Source organism: Paralichthys olivaceus, chromosome 4 (genome assembly GCF_024713975.1).
Source record: "Paralichthys olivaceus isolate ysfri-2021 chromosome 4, ASM2471397v2, whole genome shotgun sequence".
NCBI classification, from domain to species: domain Eukaryota; kingdom Metazoa; phylum Chordata; class Actinopteri; order Pleuronectiformes; family Paralichthyidae; genus Paralichthys; species Paralichthys olivaceus.
In genome coordinates, this window is record NC_091096.1 from 23,126,906 (window position 1) to 23,150,295 (window position 23,390).

The 23,390-nt window shown below is 43.9% G+C and overlaps 1 protein-coding gene across 5 annotated transcripts in view; it reads left to right on the forward strand.

Moving 5' to 3' along the window:
* cux2b (cut-like homeobox 2b) overlaps positions 1-23,390 on the forward strand; it is an 84,422-nt gene that overhangs the window by 11,817 nt on the left and 49,215 nt on the right. For all 5 annotated transcript variants that reach the window (XM_020094061.2, XM_020094063.2, XM_020094062.2 and 2 more), the window contains exon 2: positions 21,234-21,344. In XM_020094061.2, coding sequence (XP_019949620.2) covers positions 21,234-21,344 — 111 coding nt within the window. The remainder of the gene's footprint in view (positions 1-21,233; positions 21,345-23,390) is intronic.

A 23,390-nucleotide genomic window follows, 5' to 3' on the forward strand; every position in this document is an offset into this window, starting at 1 on the left:
GATTATTAACTTATTAACTTATTAACTTAGTACTTCAGTACTTCATGAACTCATATGCCACATCCAAAATGGATTGGCTTAGAACTGATGAATTATAGGCTGTACCAAAACCCATCCTTAGTCTTGAGTCAGTGGAGCATAAAGAAGGTGCATGAAAATTTAGCAACAGTTTAGGATCCGGGTGGGGAAAATGGTTGTTTAGGAAGCAAAAATTGTGAAAATGATTGCCACCTTGTGCAATATCATGAAACATTAACATTGTATACACCTGTGTGATGTCGTCTTTGGCTTCATTGCAACGACCCATTTATAGTACACTCTCATAATGTCACATACTTGCATATTGGCTTATTGACATATTGGTGTATTGATGTATTGATGTATTGACGTATTGATGCATTGATTTATTGACATTGATTTATTGGCGTACTGACATATTGATGTTTTGATTTTCTGACATATTGGAGTATTGACCCTATACGTTTTGATCTGACATAATTTATTGCTGTCCTGCCATATTGACTGTAGTGCTTGACATAATGACATATTGAATGACACATTTCTACATTGACATTATGTTGGCCAATTGCATTGGCATACCATAATGACCTTTTGACTTTGTAATATAATGTTATGCTTGCATGCATGTTGACATTATTGTGACATAATGGCATCATGTTGGCATCATGCCATAAAGGCAGAATGCCATATTGATATATAGATATAATTATGTGTTGGCATTCTGTTCTTTGATTCCACTGTGAGTACGTTCCCTGGTCTCAACCCGAAGCAGTTTTGATTAGACAAGTGGATATTCTTTAACTCAATGGAAAGATAAAGTGCTTGTAATTCATTGATGAATAACGGCACACTGAAAAAAATATTTATCATTTTAAAAACATTTTTATCATTTATCGTTTACGAGTGGAACTCATAATGATAATGTCCTTATTTTCAGTGAAGAAGCAAACCAACATAATGGAATTAAAATTGATGGATGAATGAATAATAATTATAATATTTTTTGCATTTCATCACTACTCTAATCTGTGGGTTAAATTACAATTTCAGCTAAATTACATTACACTGTCATAAGTCTAATGACTTAGTTAAATTACATTTATTTTGTGTAGCTTTATATTTTGGTGCTCCAGTTTCTGAGTGACAATAGATGAAACACCATAATAATACAATATGAATCAGATGGTGTAACTTGTAAGAAAGGCTTTTATAGTGAGCAGACATGACATAAACCCTGTCCTCTGTCTAATCTCCCCTCTTAAACATCAAACTTATGCAAAAAGCAGCAATGCTTTCATTAAGGAGTAAAAAAAAAATAGTTGAATCTCTTTGCTGCAGTGCCATTGGCGTTGTTTTCCTTCTTTGCTCTCTGATTATAGAACTGTACAAACTGGGCGAGATTTTGAATTCTTAGCTGATTGCGTGCCTCTAGCCATGCACATTCTCTGCTTTCCTCCCCAGACCTCTTTCTCCTGATAGCCTCCTTTTCTCTGGTACAGAGGGATGCAGTGCACTTCATATACAGTTATGCTGAATAGGTGCTGATGTATGTTGAAAACAGTTATGCAGGTGCCTTGTCAAAATGTGCAGTGGATAGGCAGTAACACAATTCTGTTTAATATGCTATCAATCAGCCAGCGAATTCCCGTTTGTACATAAAGTATTATGAGCCTGCTCCTCCCAAGACTATCATGACAGTGCTGGTGTTTAGCTGCTCTCATGTCCTCCACCAGTGTGTCCCTATTGTCTGTTTGTCTGTTTAATATGCAAAGGTGGTCATTCAGGGAGTCATTTTGGACCAGTGTAAACGAATCGGCAACAATGATTAGCTGGCGCTGCAGAGGAAGTGTCCATCATTGTGTTAGTGCATTTGGAGACCATCACTCCTCCCTCAGCTCATCTCGCCGCTGCTCTCTCAGCTTTGTGGAAGATGCCCTCTGAAAAACACCCAAACAGCACCAGAGTAAATATGCTGTAAGTGGACTTACTTAATGGGGAGATTTTGCATGCTTAATTGCGAGTATGGATCGCAGGTCCATTAAAAGACATCAGTGTCGTGGAGTCCAGCATACAGTTTGAATATACTTGAGATGGATTGATCCATTGACTTCCTGGCTTCTATCTGAGAGTAGTAATTAAAACAACGAGCCCAAAAACCATTTTCGAAAAACAAGAAATAAAACACAGTATGCAGACAGTCCTGTTTCTGATGCCGGACCTTTTTGTTTGTTCAGCGTATGCAAGCATGCTTCAGGGTGGCACCGTAGACATCCTAAGGGAAATATCAGGCTTATTTATTGGAGCCTTTTTAGCCCCAGCTCAATAGCAGAAGTCTGATGGCTGGGTTACAGAGGGACTATCTGGCAGAGAGCGAGGTGGGGGAGGAGCTGGGCCTGGCGTCAGCCCCACTGACAAGCTCTTATTTACCGTCCAGATCTATGACTCATTTTATGTACCTAATCGTAAAGCATCGAGATTTATCGGAGGTAACGGGACAGTGGGGAATACCCCAGGAGACTGGCAGATCAGCTCCCCCCCGTCTGCTCCCCATGACGGGCCTCAGGTTCACTGTACCTGGTTCAGTACGCCATCACCTTCTGGGAAGAGGGGAGTGTTGGAGCTCAGATGATAAAGTCCATATTTCTGCCAGATATGGACAGTTGATGGCTCATCTAATAAAGAAGAGGGTCATAAAAATTGGATGGGCTAATGGATGACTCTGTGAGAATTAACAACCGCTTATTGGTCAGGTTCAGTGACCTCTTACAATGCAGTGGCTGACTGGGCTCAGAGGTAGATGACCAGACCTAAACATGGGGGGGGGGGGGTCCCTCTCTTTTGCTTACCAAATCCTTGTTTTTGAAGTGCAGTTGAATGTTGTTGGTTTATAAATAATGTATTAACTTCAGGGCAAAAAAAATGCAAAGGTTGACATCCTCGCTTACCATCATTTTCCCCCATGTCTGCCACTCCAGTAATGGCAAAGGGGGAAGCAAAAACAAGAAGGTATTATAATAGTGCCTTTGTTCTGACAGGAGTGCTCTCAGAGCATGTTTTATATTCCTACTGAAAATTAAAATTAAACTTTCATTGTTGTGCATGCTGTTTAATCCAATAACGATCTGATGTAACAAACTGCTGTAATATCTCTCAGCATACTTAATCGGAGCGGACTTAGCCCTGTCACTTTACATTAACCTCTGCTGCAACAGGAGAAGGGCTTCACTAATCTGCCATTGTTGCGTTTGGCAGTCTGTAGCTAGTGCAAAACAGATTTGGCAGTCGGCGAGAAAGTAAAGGCTTTATAATGACAGCGAGGCCTCTCCGCTATTTGAGCTAATAATGTCAGAATCTAATAATGGGGTGGCCCTTGGAATTAGATGAGAGGTGTATGGGTGGGAATAGCGGTGATGTGGAAAAGGATTTCTTTGCGTGGGGCGTGGGTGGGGGGGTCAGTCATCCCACCCTCTCTCATTATGTCACTTACTTTTTAGACTGCAAATTGCGAAACAATTTAATCCCTAGTGACCTTTTAAATTCTCTGTGTGGGTGTTTATGTATGCCCACACACTCGTTGGCATGTTTGCCTTGTGTTCTGTTTGAATAAAAGATGCATAGTTGTGAGGAAGTTCTGAGAAGTAGTGTACCACACTGACGTCTGAAATCCTAATTAGATGCCTTTGTGTTAACAGGATATTGGGTACGCCAGGAAGCATCTGAACAAGGGACCTAAAGAGTTTGAGCTGACCGAGTGACCTCACACTGCTCAGCAAAGCAACATCTGCAGCGTCATCAAATGACTTGACTCCTGTGCCCCCCCCTCCCCCTCTCATGAACGCAGCCTTGTAACTTAAAACAAAAAGCTGATTGGTCGCCCTCTCAGCTTCCCCTCATCCCCTTGCTCCGCTGTGGATGAGGTCTCAGCCCGGGAGATAAAATAGCAGTTTTTTCTCATGTGCTATGCCATTTTGTCAGTTTGACTGTTCCACTTATTCAGTGTTTTGTGACTTGCTGAGCTTGAGGGGATGTGAGTGCCATTTCGCAGCCAGATCTGAGTTGTGTTGATTGAATTAGACAAAGTCGGAAGATAATTAAGAACCGCAAGGCGCTGCAAAACTGTCTGCTTCCAAACTGGTGAAAATGAGACGCTGCCACATCAATGAGCTAGCTGGCTCTGCTTGATGTCAGTGGTGGGTTATATCACTTGACACCCTTACCTCCTGGTGCTGGAGCCAGTTTCCTCCTTTCCCTTTAATGTTTCTCCAAATATGATTAATCACAAGCCGTAAAACCGTTGCTTCTGACAGTGCACCGCGTTTGCACAGCTTTGTTTGTTTCTTTCACAGTAGAAATATGATCCTCAGCTGCCAAGTATAGTTTATGGCATAAACACATCTCCAAAAAGGTGTGTCTTGGAGTCAAATGGGAATCATAGCATGGCCCACGACATTCTACTACTTTAATATTACTTTAAGTCTGCAAGTGTTTTCGGATTTCTGTTGTGTGAGTTTGTTTCCAGTGTTGACCTCCTGATATACTTGAATATATTGCAATAATTTGATTTTCCAGTCTTAATCACTGTTAAAATCTCCTTTTTTAACATCAGAGTTTTGTCTTAATTACATTCACTTCTGCACATATATTTAAATCCCTTCCCACTACACCCAACATTCCTGTATTATTGAGACAAAAGGTGAGGCCTAGTGAGCTCCTGCTAAGTGCCACTACTTTCCAGCAGTTAATTACGTTTTTGTTTTGTTTAGGAGACATAATTTTTCAAGTAAGACATTAATGAAATGTGAGAAGAAGGGCTCAGACTGTCTGATAATGTGCTGGCACCTCATGTGCATTCATGCACTTCTCAACCTTTCTCTTTCTATTCCACCCATTTTATTTTTCTCTCTATTTTATGGACGTTGGCCATGGTGGGGCGCCTCTCTCTTTTCCATTGCTGGATAGGTAATGTAGCTGTGAGGTTAATGTTGAGAATCGTATAGCTTAGGCACAATAAAATTGACACCGTGAGACATAGAGAGGTATGTTTATGGTAGTGCCTAGCTATGTGTCTGCCTTTGTGTTTGTGTGAGCCTGAATGTGAAAAAGGGGCTGGGATTGTTCGGAAGCCCCCCAAGGGGGCTGGACTGTAGGCTAGCAGGGTGGGAGCGCAGTGGAACATGGGGTGTCAAAGGCTAATTTTCAAAGCCACTCACGGGCGCTCATCTCTCACTGTGAAGTGGCAAGCGTGGCAAGTGGCTTGCACGTTGTCATGGATACCAAAGCATGGGACCCCAGAGGATGGGGAGCGGGGGACGAATGGCTGCCCTGTCTATAGGATTCCTGTCAGCCCTTGCCTGATAGATGGCATTGACGGATCATTTGTCATACTGTAATTGTTCTCAGCAAACACAGAATACCCACTAGTATAAACAGTAGTGTGCCGCTGGGCTAATAAAGCGGGAAAATGGAAAGGGATTCACTGATCCACTGCCTCTTTCACTTAAAGAGACAATGGCTCTGTTGTCCAGGCAAGGCGGTCTGATTAGAGCTGTGAGGGCTGAGAAAAAGCCTGGCTGAGAGAATAAAACAAGGCAATCATAAAGCAAACGGCAGTCACTTCTCTGTATCGATGTGGCTAGGCGGGGGTGAAGTCTGTGAGAAGTGTTGACAGCTGAGGGAACAACAGGAGAAGGTCTAGGAGTGATTTGTTTTCTCCCCCCTCTCTATTTGGCCAGGGAAACGGTGAGGGAGAATGCTTGTCCAAGATAACAAATACAGCAAGTGCAGATGCATAGCTGGGACTAGGAGCTCTATCGGCCAGGGTCTGAGATAGCCAAGCGCCTGAGCCGGGTACAAATGACTCTGGGTACAAAGGTACTATTTGTTCACCCTTGTTTTGGTATGGGCCCTGTGTCTCTGCTATTACTATTGGGATTGACCCAGTGCCATCTCTCTGCTCCAAAGGCTCTCTCTCCACCCCGGCTTTGTCCGAGTAGGGCCGCTCAGACATGCGTGACTGTGGAGGTATGTACAGTACATGACCTGGGATTTCTAATGTGAACTGGAATTAGCCGAGCTTCTACTCCACTTTCCTCAGTTGTGTTTCTGTGAAAACCCTTCAGGAGTTACAGATTAATGATAATGGCAGCGAGCCAGGGCACCAGCTGGACACAGCAGTGTTTATCAGTCATCCAAATCCTGGGACGTCATCAAATTAGATCAAACTCGTCAAGTGTCCACAGTCTTCTTCACTTGTTTGCTCACTTTATCCTGGGAGCACATGTCTCTCTAGTACAGCTGTAAGTGTTTTCATGCAGGAGGTGGTCGTGAGGTGTATGATGTGTTGTTGACTCATGTGTGTGTTGGAGGGAGGCCTGGGTCCTGCAGCCTGTTAATGTTGTGTGCTGAAATGAGTGGTCGTGGCACTCTTCGTGGAGCACTTCACCCCTCTGACTGTACCCTGACACACTGTGACACCTGGAGCACTTTATCCTGACCTGGCTACTCACCTCCTGTCTGATGGACAGATTAAAGGACCATTAAGCATAATTACTGTTTCAGTTGGAGAGGCCAACTCATCCTGTCAGAAATGGTTACAAATTGCTGCAACTCTGCCCCCCTATTTTTATGAATTTCATTACACTTCTCTACTTTCTTACTTTCAGCAACTTTCGGAGTTGACAGTGTGTTGGGAAGGAGACGTTTTTGTTTGAAAACGGTATTTTCACAGTGTGAAACACTGTGTGTCTTGGCTCCATATCAGTTTTAATTAAATACACACTTGAAAAGCCTATCAGATGACCACTCGCATGCATGTGCCAGTGTGAACAGGAAGGTATACGTGCCTCCCTGGAATCGGAAATGATTGCAGATTGCTTGAATAATATCTCACGTCCTGCAAATGTAAACTGTTTTATCGTAAAATGCAGAACTAAAAAACAGCTGTGGTAAGCAACAGGGTAAGCAAAAATGTAGCTGATTATCTCTGTTGCGTTCTACACTGGTAGCTGAATGAAGTGCACGATCACATATACAAATATTTCAGTGGCAAATATTCACTTCTTATGCCGAGGCAAATTGCAGCGTGGCATTGTGTGGAGTTCAGCTTTGGTGAACTTTGACCCACGATACATCTACGTATGTGTGATGGCGTTCTAATGCCGGTTGTTTTCTTCCAGAAGGGGGTCATGTGAAAGGAGGCTGATGAATCAGCAAAGTCTACATTGTGACTGAAAAGGACCAATCAGCAAGCAGTTGTGTCTACGTCATTATCGATTTGTCATTTTGCCCATCCAGACGTAAACTCTGCCCCTGAGTTTTCAAACTAAAACAGGGCAAGCAGCGTTTCTACCCTTCTGTGTTTTTGCAGTTCTAAAACTCTACCTGTAGCAGATTTGATGCGTTTTCAAACAAAAACATGTGGCGTGGAGCATGAGACTGAATTGATGAATGAATGAATGAAAAGTAGCTTGCTTTGTAATATTTCAAGTATCATGAATCGGCGGTTCTAAGCCAATCAAAGTGAGCCTGATGATTGTGGAGAGGAGTGTGACAGGTAGTTGATGTGATCTGGAGTGGAGCGGTGTGAGTGTGTGGTCTGCTGCGCTGTCTGTCTGATTATGTAAAATGTGGTGAGGTGGTGTAACACTGGCTGGCTGTTGCAGTGGTTTGCCAGCTCCAGAGGGCCTGTTTCCAGTTTTACATGTGAATGTGCAGCAGTGCCTTGTAATGTTCTCCTCTCTGTATCCATAAGAAAACCCACACTGCCGCCTCAGGGAAATCGGTCGATACCATCAACCCAGCTGGAGACCCAGGCAGCAGACTGAGTTTTCCCATTTTTACATCAACGCTGATGTTTATTATGAGATCTCCCTTTACTGTAACCTGTAACCTGCGCCCCCTCTCTTCTTCATTTGGCCAATTATTACACCCATGGTGAGAACAAACAGTTTCCCTACTTAATAATTCACATCACTTTCATCTGATACTCAGTTACCATGGGCAATTTAGTAGTTGAATAATTTTGTGAAAAATTCATTTATTATCGCCGTGCGTTATGAATCTGGAGAGACGGAGAGTGGAGTGGTGGAGGATTTTAAATTGCGTCTGTGGAGCGAGGGATCCAAGGGTAGGTAATGTGTTCTAATGTTCTCAGCCATATGCATTGTTTTCAGGGCTCATCGGTTTTACATCGATTCCCAGTGAAGTGTTTAATTGCATCATGAATATGATCTAATTCTGTCCTTTTCACCGAAACTGGAGCACTCTCTGCAAATGATGTACGGCCTTGACAGCACCACATCAGGATGTATTTTATATGGAATGTAAATTATAGTGTTAAATTAGCCTGGAAAGATAACTAGCTGGCACGGGGGAATGGACTCAACAGTTTAATTTAGTGTCAAAAGGCCGTGAAGGGATAAATCACCTCTCTCTCCCCTCACTACTATGCCATATTAGGCTTTAATCATTCTCCTTTTCTTGTAATATCACTTGTTTCTCTCCGCTGCAGAAGGAGCTCTTGAAAACTAAACCACATTTCTAACAGCATCAGTTGACTGCTTATAGTTTGAGCATATAGAGGAAAATGTTTGTGTCTCTCTAACTTTTCTTCATGAAATACACTTAATATAACTTTCCCCAGAGATCCATAATGGTGCCTGAAGACCTGGAAATATGGAGATCTGGATTTTTTTTTTTAACAGCAGCAGCATCTTTTTTTCAGAGCTCTAAGAAAGAAGAAAACACAGGTGAAGAAGTGCAAGGCTTCATGGTATAGTCTTTTAGGTGGAGTCTTCATGAAACACATGAAAGCCATTAGATAGGCTCTGGTTTATAATTAGCATGTCCCCCCGTTTCCTGTCCTCAAGGCTGGAGGGTTCGTCTGAGTAGCCTTGCCATTATCTGGAGTTACCCTCCATGACCCTGACAGTCTCTCTGTGCCTGAGAGCACCACTCTTGCAGCCTGGTCTATCTAACATGATTGTGTCCTTGACAACAACTAGAAGAAACCACCACCTGGCCAAGATCTAGGTTTTAATGTGAGAACTCCCTTGACTTTGTGTTCCCAGAGTTCTCGCTGTGAATTGACAATCATTTTAACTTACCTCTCATTTGCTGGACGACTGGACGGATGCAGGGAAAGAGAATCATGGAAGAGCTAGAGGGGCCAGAAGATACTCTCAGGTGACTGAACTCCTGTGCAGCTTCACGGAGAGTAACAATGGTGCAAACAAAGAAACCAACCACTCACCTCTGCACTGCCAGGGTACCTTCCTGCTCTCTGAATTCCTCCCACTGTACAGCTGATTTTGACAGCTCTCCAGAGAAAAGAGTCCTTAAATTATCAAGTGGGGCTGTAGTTGTTTTCCTTGTTGTTTTCATCTCCTAGTGGGGGTTAGGGTGAGTTTTGGGTGGAATTGGTATGTTAAATGAGCTATGGGAGGTCTGCTGAGTTTTTTTCTTTCTTTTTTTTGAGTAGGGGGGAGTTCAGTCAGACGAGAATTGCTGTGTTGGGCGTTTGAGGCAGCTGTGTGAAGTCATTTTCCGGGAGTGCAAGCGGGAGAGAGGTGCGGATTAGGCAGCGCCTCTGAGCCGGAACAAGTCTGTCTGGGAAGGGATGAAGGCTACAAACCATAGATCTAATTCCCGCTCACGCTGCTAGACAGCAGAGACACTCTCACACAGCCAGTGTGAATTAGGCCCATTTGCTCCCCTCAGTCTGAAGCGAGCGAACACTGGAGCAGACAGGGAGAAGTTGACAGACTCCTCACATCCTGCCCTCTCTCCCCCGACTCCCCGTGCTGTTTCCAGCCCACCTCTAAAAGCTGTCTCCAGCTCGTGCTCATTTTTTATTGTTTCTTGTGCTGCAGGTCTTTATTATTGCTGACATTAACATGAACACAGTGCAAAAAAAGGTTCCACTGTAATCCTGCAGGGGCGGGGGGTATTCCAGCGGCTGTGGAGAAAATGTTTGCACCTGTGGCCCCATTGATTGCGTGCTTGAAACTCCAATGCTCTGAAGTTCATGTCTTTTTAATGTGTGTAATGCTTTGCCTCGGGTCATGCGATTGCCCTGAGGTTAAGGAAGGTTCACGAGGGGCATGTGCAGCCGCGGATGGCGGATTAGCCGATTTGCCGTCCTCCATATTCTCTTTACCTTTCGAACGCGGCTTCCCTTCTCTGTCTCCTTGTGCACCGAACTAAACCTGGTGCCCTCTTGTCAGTGCACACAAAAACCTGACCCCAGAGCCATGCAATGCAGGGCTGAGATCAATGTGACTGACCCACTTACACTGCCCCCCACCCTGCCTATTTGTGATTGGACACAAAATTGCTTGTGGGTCAACCACAGTTCTGGGGCGGCATGAGGGAAAGTTGAAATTCAGCGGTGGATTAACCTCTGAATGCTATCTGTCATGTAACTAATGATGTCCAGGGGCCTGCAGGATCAGTGGCACTTTCCCCTGAAACGTAAACAGGCCTTTTCCCGTCAATTCCACCACTTTTCAAACACTTGTTCCAGAGAACCTCTAAAAATCAATTGGATTGCTTTAGTTATTAAGGCTGGTTTTAGAGCTCTGCTAGTTGTGAGGAAAAATGGAGATGTTGGTGTGAGGGGGGCCCCCTGTTCTCTCCCCGCTGTGCTTGTCTCTCCCATCACAGCCCTCTGCACTCTGCGTGCCCAGTAATGACTTGTATTACATGCTCTGTGGTGGGCAGGTCTTGTGTTAGGAGGTTGTATTAAATTTTTTTGTGCTGTGAATGGAGGGGAAGGCTCTTTGTGTGTCTTTGAGAGGCACTGAATTGAAACGGTGTGCACCGAGTGAAGCTGATGAGGAGAGAGCGAGTCCTGGGAGGAACACACGGATGCCTGGCAGGCAGCGAGACACTGTAGTGTGTTTGTGTGCACTTGTGCGTAGACACGTATCTAACAGTGTGTCTGCAAATGCTCAATGTGTGTTCACTGCAGAAGGATCTAAAGGAAGCGGGATGTGAGTTGAATTAGCCATAGTTATTTGGCTTACTACTTATCCCACACTTCCGAACTGCCTGCCAAGAGATAGTTTATATCATATGAATGAAAATCTACCCTGGTCTTCTCATTTATCATTGAGACTCTCATTGTGACCCTTTATAAGAAGTGGCGAGGGTCCTAGCTATGGGCTAAGTGATTTTATGAGCAGCATCAGGGGGCTCAGGTCTTATTCTTTTTGTAGGAATGCATTTTCTACTTAGATGGCAACAAACTGCATTTGCACTTAAAACATATTCTGTAATCTTCTGTTATTTTACATACAAATTGCATCCTGGGCGATGCATTCATCATTGCTCATATCCAGCCCACTCTTAAATGAAAAATGTATCTGAGATGAATAATGGATCCCTCCATAGTATAATTTTGTGTTTCTTGAATATAGTCGAGAGTTTCTCCTCTGCCTTATCCTCTAAATTTCCCCCCATTGCCTGGATGGTGTTTGTAAGGAGGGAGATATGAAGAAAAATGACTTTTTTACCACGGTTATTGTTTACCTAAGAATCTTCACAATATGAAGCTTCTTTGACACAGACAATATGTGGAATATACTGTCAAAAAAAGTAAACTGCCATTGGGAATAATGGTGTAATGACTTCAGGACACTGCACATTTGAACAACAATCAATCATGATCATGTACCGTACCTTATAGCATCATATAAATGTAGTCCATGGAACAGTTGTTTTGGATAGGGTTTGTGAGTAGCTAGTGTGGCAGTGGCGTCTTGGCAGTGTTGTGGGGTTCCTCTGGGGTCTATGGGTGGGCAGCCTTGTGTGAAGCCAGGAGAATTGGGGTTGAGTAGCTGAGCCCTCTGTCTTTATCTCTAATTACATGGTTGGGCTCGGGGAGATTGGGCAGAACTTTAAAGCCCCCACAGATAGCTCCGTGGCCCCCCCTGGCTGTAGCACTGCGGGGTCTGAGGGTGTGAAGCAGAACCACGTCCTGTGGGGCTCTAATCCCACCAAAGACATTCCCCCTGGGGAGCCCCTGGTGTTCTCTACTCTCCACGGCAGCTCCGCAGTCTGCCACATTCCAACCCGCCGCTGGGGGAGATTCACGGCAAGGCTCCGGCAGCCCACTCTGTCGTGCTCTACTTGCTCCTGTCGGTTTTTTGTCGTCCCCAAAGTTTCCCAGCCCGTCCTGGGAGACTTCCTGACACAGAGTTGCAGATGGGAAGCGTTGGACCGAGGCAGCTGGTGTCACAATGTGGATTGGAATTCACAGTTGGTATAAAATATGAAACAAATATGTCATTATACATATGTTTGTTCATCCAGCTGTTTCCTTGCTCAGCCATCCCCACCCCTCCCATTGCACCCCCTTCTCTTGCCATATAAACCTGGGAAGGGTTGACTGATGATAATACATGATTTGTCCTATTGCGCCTGTTTTTACCCAGAGCGGCTCCAGTCACTTCATAATCATCTGTGGCTGTCACTTCACTCATACTAGTTCTGTGTTCTGCAATTTGATGTTTACACTTTGTTGTTTTGATGATATGAGGCAACACTATAAAAGATGAGCACAGAACATACTCCACTACAAATGAAGGCAGAATAATTCCCAGTCAGTTTAGTGTCCTTTGATTCCTTTGCAAGTTTAATCTGCAGAAATCGATAAAAGGATGCATGTTGGGCTTGGGAGTCAACAGAAGCAGTGTTTGATGGGTAAACGGACAACCAAATGGATGATGTGGGGGAGCATTCATCTTTCTTTGCTAAATTGGGCCGCTAGGTCCCGGCTAATTGATTGATTGCATGACTTGCTGATACAATCAAAGCCTGGCCTGATTTATGGCGATAAATCAATTGATTAATAAAGTTTTCTGTGCCAGGGTTGGTCTGTGACGGTGGAGAGAAGTGGTGATGGGGGGGAGACACACCTCTAAGTCACACATCTGTCTTGGTGCCATCAGCCTTGTTGGTTTAGCGGGGTAATAAGAAAGGCCTGGCTCTCCCTGCTGACATTTACAAAGAGCCGGCTGGCTATGACCCGCTCCTTAGATTAACCTCCACTTGTTCTCATAAGCACCACTGATATTAAAAGATGTGCAGCAGCAGCGGCCGGGCGAAAAAAATGAAGTGTGACTTTTTCCGGCTCACAGTTTGCATATATCATTAAGGGGAACAACAAAAAATCAATTGCACATTCCAGAATAAATAAAAACAAATATCTTGAGCAGCATAATGCGAGGGCCTCTTGTTGACTCTTTCCAGATTACATTTAGCCGGGTGTTTAAACGCTGATTTACAGCAAGATGGAGTCCATTCCCTCCACTCGCCTGCCTGTCTGCCTGCCTGTTCAGAATATGAAATGGAAGTTAAACACTGTGAATCTCCAGTGTGGGGAGGAGGGCTCTGGACGTGTGGGCAGTGTAGCATCAAATAGATTGTGTTTCCTCCCGTGTAAACGCCTAATGTGTGCCGAGCGCTCTGACACAGATGAATGTAAGGAATTTGCTGTAAAGACTTTACGGCCCTTTTGAGAGACATGCCTGGGAACTGGTAGTGTGGAACCTGCTCCACGCCCCCCTGACCACATGTCCACACACACATACACGTATACACACGCTTGCACAAGTGCTTACACATGCACACATGTCAAGGCACACAGCCCTCCAAGGAGAGCAGCTACATCAAACTGGTGAGGCTAGCGCGGACATCAGGGATACTCTTTATTTGCTTTGGGTCAGAAATGGCGGCCCTGATGAGGTGATGAGAATTATCTTGCAGACCTGCTCCACACTTAGTTCTATGTTATGGCAGAAAATAATCCAGGTGGTTGTCTTGACCGGGTTCATCATTTAATATGTAAGTCCTACCTTCTTCTGCAGAACAGGATGGGAAACGATTCATGGATAAACTGCCCTTTCAAGTGGTTGCTCCCATTCTGCAGCAACGGAACTCGTCTACCAGATCTTCAAGCCTTTGTGACGGCGCTCAAAGCTCTCGGCTGCTTGTTGTCAGCGCCGGTTTTATTCCCACTCTCACCGCTCTATTTAGATCCATTTATTTTTGGTTCAAATGCTGTAAAATGAAAGTGCGATGGAGAGAAGGAGGGTAAAGGAGTGTTCCCTCTCTCTCAGACAGGTGGCCCTGGTTCATGTCGCCTGGCCCCAGGGGCCCCGCTAACTGAGTCTGAGCGAGAGGAGGGACCTGTCTCTCAGTGCTACACAGGTGGTGTGAAACACAGGCTTCTCTCCACACCTGAAATATTCAGATTCTTCCAGCAGCGTCGCTTTGATCTTGCTGCAATCGACATGGGAAAACGGAGAGAGTAGGGGGGAGAAAACAACAAAAACAAGAGGAAGAGCAGCACACCTGAGAGTGAACAGATTGACATTTCTTAAGAGAGAATAAACAATCGCAGGTTAGCTGTGTTGCACCGCTGCAGTTCGTCGTTTCAGGTGAAAGTGGGCCATCGTAGTGATGACTGCATCTGTGGAGCCTTCCTCCAACTCCCACTAACTGACCTCAATGGTTGAAGCTTCACAGAAATGAGTGCAGTCTGCTTTTCCCACTTTGAAAGAAAAAAAAAACCTTGTCCCCAATTTTATTGTTCAGGTTCCACACTGTCACTGCTTTTCTAATTCGTTATGCATCCCCTCGAAAAACTTTAAACACTGGCAGTTTCTGAGCTCTTGGCTACTGTGAAACCTCCCTGTTGCTCCTCCATATTCACATCCCCCTTTGAGTTGATCATTTGGCCGACTGAAGTTATCATGGCTTCTCTCAGGTTTCAACCCACTAGTCTGCTAATGAATCATAGGACTATGTAATTAGTCACCCTGCATGTACCACACAATGACAATAGACACCCTGATTGTAACCACAGTTTGAAAGGAGCAGAACAATGGTTGGCCTTAATGATGATAAATAAGGTGTTGTAATTGGCCTTCGGTTGGAGCATTCAGTCATGGATTGCAATTTGAAGTTTCTAATTGGGGGACATTTAAAGTTATTCATTGGATTCGGAGTGGGTACAGGATTGTGTGAAAGGGCTGTAATAAGATGTTGAAATGATACTTCTTGATACTATTTTGAAAAAGACTTGGCGATAAATAGAATTAGAGCCTTCCTGATCATACAAAGATGTGCCATCAATGTATCAGTGAGGAATAGGAAATGTGTGTGTGCCTGTGTGTCCAAGTGTGAATGTTGGAATTACAGTGAGAGAAGTGTTGACAAGTAGGCTGTGCTCTGGTGCATCAGGCGCCAAAAACTCTCTAAATGAAGCAGGGTATGACGAATAATGGCTGACAACACCAGTCACACCTTTTGCTGATGGTTGTAATGCTCACACGCTTCTCCTTCCTTTTGTAAGATTTAGCATGCTGTTTGAAGACAGCCTGACTGACTGGGGATTAATTATTTTGGATGATTTATCAGACTTACCAGTCCAGAGTTTAGAGAGGTGTCAAAATGAAATGTGATTTTCCTCGTCGGTAAGTCCTCACAATCTATACACTACCTACATATTTCTGCACAGTGCCGTCAGGAATGCTGCTGCATAGAAAATCCTTTTGCTATTCAAGATAATGTTTTACTTTTAATTGTTGCTTTTTGTGTTAAGAATTATGAGATAATTTTACCTCTTTGAGCCCGTAAACATTACTGAAATAACCACACTTCGGTTGAATTGATTACAAGCAGTTGACACATGCAACCACCGACAGTGCGATGCAAGTGGATGTTGCTTAATAGTTTGACATTTACAGAAACACTAATTTGCTTTCTTCCAGGTACATGAGAAAAATGATACTACTCATATCTGTTATATATAACTGTACTGCTACAAGATAATTAGCTTAGTTGTCAGCATTAGCATAGCAGTCAATGTATGTAAGCTGTAGAGATGCTGCTAGGCGACCAATTCAAAAAGGTTGGGGACCAATCCTTTTCAAGGGACATACAAAGAAGGCGATCTGTTGTGTAACGGTTAAGGCTCATGCCATCCATCCATTATCTATACTGCCTACCTTTGGACAGCCGTGGGGGGAGCTGGAACCAATCCCAGCTGACATTGGGTTAGAGGCGGGGTACACCCCGGACATGTCGCCAGCCTATCACAAGGCCAACATACAGAGACAAACAACCATTCACACTCAACACTTGTTATACTGTAACCAGTATCTTTGAATCTTTCCATCTTTGAATCTGTCTGCCCTTGTTTTCAGTGTCCCCTTAAATTGTCGATGTGCAATAAAGACAAAATGCTTAAAAACAATGTCAATAAAGAAAACGGCAGTTTGCAGTTAGTTTAAAATTTGCACATCTAGAAGCTTATTTTGGTTTTGGCAAACACTTATCAGCAAACACAATCATCACCCTGAGGTTAACTCCACCCATCTGGCACTTGCAGCAGGTCAAAACAAACTCCTAAATGCAAATAGTGTTTTGACCCAGGTGTGGTCTAACAGCAGTGCGGTGGTGGTGTGAACTGCTCTAGTTGAGCTGATGGAGAGTAAAAGTGAAGGAGCATTAGTCGGTGGTAAACAGATGGAGGGAGATGCCAGGTGATAGCAGCCGCTCACCCTCCTCCCCGTCAGAGGCAGTGTGCTCAGCTCACGTTCCGAGCGCCAGGTCGTGGAGGTCAGAGGCACCTCCCGCCTGACTCCCTCTTTGTGGACGGTCCAGCACACACTCGCACATGCACACAAACACACACATGCACACACACACACACACTCTCTTTGCCTGCGTGTTTGGCCCTTAACTGATGCTCAGCCCGAAGCAGGCTAGATAACAGTTCGTTTTGGATCTTTCATATGGACAGACGCCACGGTGCTCTTCCCCACACCACTCCATCCCCCCACCAAACTGCTCCGTCCTGCCCCAGTGGCTGAAGGGAGGTGGGGTTCCAGTAATAATGTTGAGGCCAGACTAGACTGCAGTGATTGGGGCCATTGATTGTGGTGATTTGATTTATTGATCAGTCCCCCCCTACTCTCAAATGTGGCGTCTGAGATGTGGGGGCTAATCTGAGTTAGCTATGGACAATCTTGTGCCTCACAGAGAATGGGAGGTGATAAGGAATGTATGAAAGGAAACTACACTTATCTTAATCACACGCCGGTCCCTGCTCTGCCTTGCTGCAGCCCCAATGCACGGATGTCAGCGCACATGTGTCTGTGCGAGCGCATGTGCCCGGCCACTCTTTTGTGCGAGACCTTGCGTGCAAGTGTGTGTGGTTTTTTCTGCGTCGGTGTGCGATTGCGGGTGGGGGTTGTGAGGCAGTACAGTCACCAGGCAGAACAGAGTGGATCTATAAATTGATGGAATTCAAAGCCTCCAGCATCGATTACCATTATAACAAACAGCAGCACACAGAATGTCTGATTATTTTTAGACAAAGATTCTGTGCTCTCAGCAGCAATTCTGCTGATGCTGTCACACTTTCAGACATCTGCCTATGATTGCAATTAGATGGGATACAAAAAGAAAAATAATACCCCATCTGCATTTTCCCCTCTCTCCTCCTCCTCCCCATTTTTTCCTCTTTAATTTGTGCCGTCCAAGCCCACTCCACACACAATAGTGATTTTGACTCAGTCAACCTCATTGCAGTACCTTGCTAGTTTTTTTTTCCCAGTTGTCAACATTTTCCACCATGGGTTGTCTTTGTGAAAGGCTAGAAAATAGCTTACCACTACAGATGTAATCAAGACAAGCTAGGTTTAATGAATCAATGTCAAATCTACTCCAGCACAATGCTTTTTACCTACAACATTCACACTTGCGCAGATTGTTACAGCACATCTTTCTGCTCCCATCTTTGTCAAGAGCCATTTTTGCTCTGCAAATCTTCTACTGGATTTGATTATTAGACTTCATACCCTGTGTTTGCTGCCCTTACCTGAAATAGACATATCGCACCCATCATTTAAATGGAATGTAGCATGCTTGACAACCCTCAACGCTTTGTGTTTTTCATAGATCTCTCTCCTCTCCTGGCCTCTATTTTTTATATTCTCCTTTATCCCTCACCCATCAGAGTCTGAAGGGACCACACCCTGAACATTTGCAGCAACACACTTGCTTAAACCTGAGAACTCTTAATGATATCAATGATATAAATGGCTGCCTGTCAGATCATGTGCTGGCTCCACTGATCAGGTTCATCTTCAGTCCCTCTGTGTCAGAAGTGCAAAGCCTATAATTGTAAGCCAAAGGACGTTTTTTTTTTCTGGTGTTCAGCAGTTCATTGAGCTTTAAGTCCATTTACTGGCTGCCAATAGGCTGCAGGTCTATCCTGTTAAAACCAATAAGCGTCTTGTTTCTTGGTCTTTGTTTTTGAGTCAGAAGTCCCAAAGATTGCTTTCCCTGCAGATTGACTCGAGCACGTCGGGACTGGTTCCATGTTTAAAATCCCTCCTTCCTGCCGTTCCAGCCCCAATGACAGCTCCACCCTCCCCAGGGGAAACTCATCAATTATGGCTGGATGTTTGACTGGCAGAGACTTAATGACAGGAGCCCTGTATTGACCCGACTGCCACACACTGAAAATTTGGTCCCAATCGTCCTTTTTAAAACCTGTCAAATTAATACCGTGAAGCTCCTTTTAGAACAACGTGTCGAACTTGCCTTTCCCCCTCTTTAAGTGTTCAAGACATCAGAAGCAACATGTTCACACAAAAGATTTCACGAAGGATGAAGATCAACATAATGGAAAGTGAATTTTATCAGGGATCTTGTGGGTGCCCTGGTTATAGGTTGAAATGGATCCCATCAGATTAAGAGGCAGAAGAAAAATCTTCAGTATCTTTTGTCTCTGGAGATAACATTGAGAAACACTACATTGTGGAGTTCCTCCCATCATCAATCTGAGCAAGACAACCAAAGTAGCAAACATTCTGTTCTGCTTCGCTTCCTTGCAGAAGACAGACAGTAGTTTTCATTTGATGGGCTGTTGCCCAGGCTTCCCTTCCTCATAATGGTCTAGAAACTGTGGGGGTGCTTTCAAAATAACCATGCCATTATGATTGCACTGTTTGGCTCTCATAGCGCGAGTATTCACCATTCTCATCAGCTGAGCTGCAATAAGAAGCAAACCCAGCTCTACGCTGAGGCCGCGGGAGCACTGGCGAACTTAGAATCACCACACTGTTATATCTTAAGTACTTATAAAATCCACTCAGTCACTTCTGGAGGAATTTTCTCTTGGCAAGATTAGCCGGTCTGGGGTCATTTGAATCTAGTGGAGGTTGGCCGGCTTCTGAAAGCCCTCTCTCTAATCTCCAGGAAGGCTCATCCCAGACGGACTGTAAGGCCTAACAGGAATTTATTAAGTCCTGTCGCCTTATCCTGTACGGCCATGGCCTTTTTCAGTGACAGTACGATTTATCAGGAATGACACATTTTTCACAAACCAGATGTATCTGAAATATTTGGATACTTTCTTACTGTTGAACCTGAGATTTTTGAGTGAGAGGAGCAGTGGTGGTAACCAGGTGTTTAAATGTATTTTCTTTCTTTTTTACAAATAAAGAATAGGACAAGAGGACACAACACCCACAAATCTCATCAACAGCAAATGTATCCTACTAACAATTATTGTTTCTGTTACAAGTCTGTTCCTGCTACTGACTTTGTCCATTTGTCAATGACCATCACATTTTCAATTTGGTGACATGTCAGTGTAAATACAACAGACAGGTGGCGCTGGTTCACTTATTGCATTTGAATATTGTGCAGCAGGCTAAGAAATGTCAATCCAGTTTTTTTCAGAAAAAGTCTTTAGCACAGTGTTTATGAACCTGTAGCGTCAAATTGGAAACATATTTGCTAGTTGTAATGTTTTAGTGCAACATGTCAGCTTATAGCTACTGTATGCTTCTTACTTCAAACTGTACACTCAGTCGTACTTAAGCCACTTTCTGACTCGTCAGTCCAGGGACTTGAACCAGCAGCCCTTCAATTAACAGCTTACTTCTGACCGACAGGCTGCCAACATCTCACGAGGCCCCCTCTGTTGAAGTTTCACCCTTTCCATTTCCTCCCGGTTTTTTTTCGCCTTCTTTGTGTGATGATTTATTAAATTGCCTTTAAGTAAGACTGCAGATTAATTAAAACACAGTCAATTTAATTTCCCGGCGTCATATATAAATTCGCAGTGGTAATTGAATCCCCTTCTCCACTTTTATAATGTAACCCTAACCCAGCAGTTACAAGAGAAGATCCTCATCAATTACCGAGAGTTTCAGTCAAAATGAAGACGAGGTGAATGTGCGGTTGTCTGTTACAAGCGTTGCTCAGTACAGGGTTGTAGAGTTTGAATCTCTTTTCCTTTTTTTTCCCTTTCCTGTTTGCTGAAAGAGCCGGGAATTGGATGACGGATCAATAATATTGGATTTGCGGATGGCATGTGGTGCAGCTGAGTCCAGCATGAATGCAAGGTTCTGATGAAGGGCCTGCTGCACAGACAGCTCTGAATAGTGGATCAGACATGTTGCCGGGGTGGAGCTTTCATTTCGCATAACACAAACATGTAAACAACTGATGTGCGGATACATTAATGCAATAGCGATCGGGGGCTGTTGCTGTAGCAAAAGGGTAATTTGGTTAAAGCTATGGAGGCTGCTGTCCTGTATTGAAAATCTGTGTGGAATCAATATAACGATCGGTGCAGGCGATGGAAGAGAGATTGAAAAGAAGCTGAAAATAGATCTGACCTGTGGTAATTACAAAAGCAGGGAGGTGTTTGGCCAGGCTTAAAAAACAGCCCTTCATTTCAGGAGGAAGCTCTTATTTGTTTGTAAGGGTGTTTGTCAGGTTATTGGGTCTCTACACGTGACCCAATACCCCCACCCCCACCTCTCTCTTCCTCTCACTCACTCACTCTCTCTCTCTACTCCCTCCCTCTTGCCCCACTCCCTCGCTGGCGCTCTATAGCCGTTGCAAGCGTATTGATTATTTCAAATACTGATTATCTAAAAGGCCTTCTGCTACTGTAGGCATTGGATTTATTTTGGCTTAATTATTTATGGGCCAGGGCTAGCTGTAAGTATTACTGCTGTGAGATCATGAAGGATTACATTGTTAATATTCAGCAGTGTATTTTTATTTATGTACACTCTAAGCTTTACTGGATGAGCGTTGGCAGGCTGGTTCCCTAAAGTGCCGTCTCCCTCCACTCGCTTCCTCTCACGCCGCTTCTCTCTCCTTTTGTGCGTTCACAGAGGGAGCTAAACTCTGTAGCATCTGAGCTGGCGGGTCGACAAGAGGAGAGCGAACATTCCCACAAGCACCTGGTAGAGCTGAGCAGGGAGTTCAAGAGAAATGTCCCTGAGGTGAGTCGAAACACCCCCCTCCTCACACACACACACACACACACACACACACACACACACAAGCACTGGCTTACAGCTCCATGTGTCGTTTTCCTCTTCTTCACCTCAGCAGGTACTGCATCAGTACCGTTGCTCAAGCCCCCGCATGCACCTTTTGTACAGGGAATTATTTCTTTCTTTCTGTAAAATCTGCATTAGTATATATTAACTGAACACAACACTTGAGAGGAGCCAGAGTGAGCCTCCCCCCACTCCCTCCCTTCTAGTAGCTCAGTTAATATTTAAATGCAGAGGCCTTGCAGTAACGTCTGCCTCTGCTGAGGTGAGGTGAGAGTCCAGGAGGCTCATTTCCAAATGCTGTAAGACCACTTTGCTCCTAACTCTAAAGCCGATGCACCAGTTTATGATGATGTTATCATGGTGTCTGATTGAGCAGCTGATATACTGACTTTCTCCCAAAATGTTTCTGTGATATAACGGTGAACACGTGTCGCCCAACAACTGTAACAAACACACCTTTTTAGTGCTACAATTAAAACAGGGTTTCATTGAAGGCAAATACACTGTGCACATTTAGAACAAAGGGGCCACGCCATCACAGATCTTAGTGAAATTAATCTATGGTGTTTATTTAGTCTCACAATTTGTGCACGTACAAAAACATTTTTCACCATGTTTTTACAATTTTTCATTTGGAGAAAGCTCTGACTTGTCCCCAGACATAACATCATGTTAGCATAGGAATAGTGTAAGAAAGTAGATAAGCCTGTCACTGGAGTGTTCAAAGTGACCAATCAAAGGAGAGGAGCATCAGCCATTGTCCCCGCCTCCAAAGTCCCACAATTGAAATTGGCAAGTGAGCGACCTTAAGGCAGTGTTGAGCAGTTGCGAGTGTGTAGGCAAGGATGAGTTTGTGCTCGTGCTAGTGGGACGGAGTCGTGCATGCAGAGCATGCTCGTGAGTATGCCTTTCTGCCTGCAGACACTGTGCAGAGTAGAAATCCTCCCTTGCGATTAGGGTTTTGCACTAACAAAAGTTTTAAAAACTAAATAAACACCATATTTGGTGTCCTCATTTGGTCCCAGGAAATTAGGCTTCATAGATTTTTAAATGTCAATAAACGCAATAATGGGAGATATGGACTGATGAAGTTTGAACTTTTTGAGCAGGGCTCTGTGACTCTCACCATATCTCCTTTAATTGCAATCTGAGACACATGCAAATTTGGTTCCACAGGTTTCTCATGTGACTTAATCAGCAAGCAAAGAAAAAAGTGTAAATTTCTTCATTTTAAAGGATTGATTTGCATTTTTCAAAAGGTTCAAAAAGCTCGTGTGAATTTATTGAGTTTCACTTTAATTGTTCCTTTTGTATACTTGAAGCATTGACGTGACTCCAATGAAAGAGATGAGGGACAAAATCCACAGTCCTCATTCTTAACATGAATAAAGTTTTAGATCAGACGTTATGTGAACCTCTCCTAAACTCCTCGCTACCTAATGTCTGCACACCTCTACTTGGTCAGCAGTATTCAGGAACTGCAAATGCATACAATAGTTTAATCCAACATAAATGTTAGATGACACTAATACAAGAAAAATAACTAATAGTAGGAGTATTATGCTTTTTTTTCTGTAGCTCTCTGAGCAGAATTTAGCCAAACTCATTGACGTTATGCACCTTACAGATGCAACTGATAAATTACTTTTGCTGTTTTTTATGTGTCAGTTGATATAATGTTCACAACCATTTTAAATCACAGACTGAGAATGTATCTTCATGTTTGCCGTCCATGCATGAACGTTTTTTTACTGCTTCTGTAAAGCCGAGACCTTGTTCCACCTTACTTTTCTAAGGCAAAATGGCAATTAAGGTATGGAACTGAATGCATGAAAAGCAAACTCAAAGAATGATAGCGATATGATTTTGTCCTTTTCTATCATCTTCTTTGAAATGATCATCCATTGACATCCAAGCTGAAGTCAAAGAGAATATTTTTTATATTTTATAAATGAGCCCTGAGGCTATTTGCTGTGGTTATGCTGC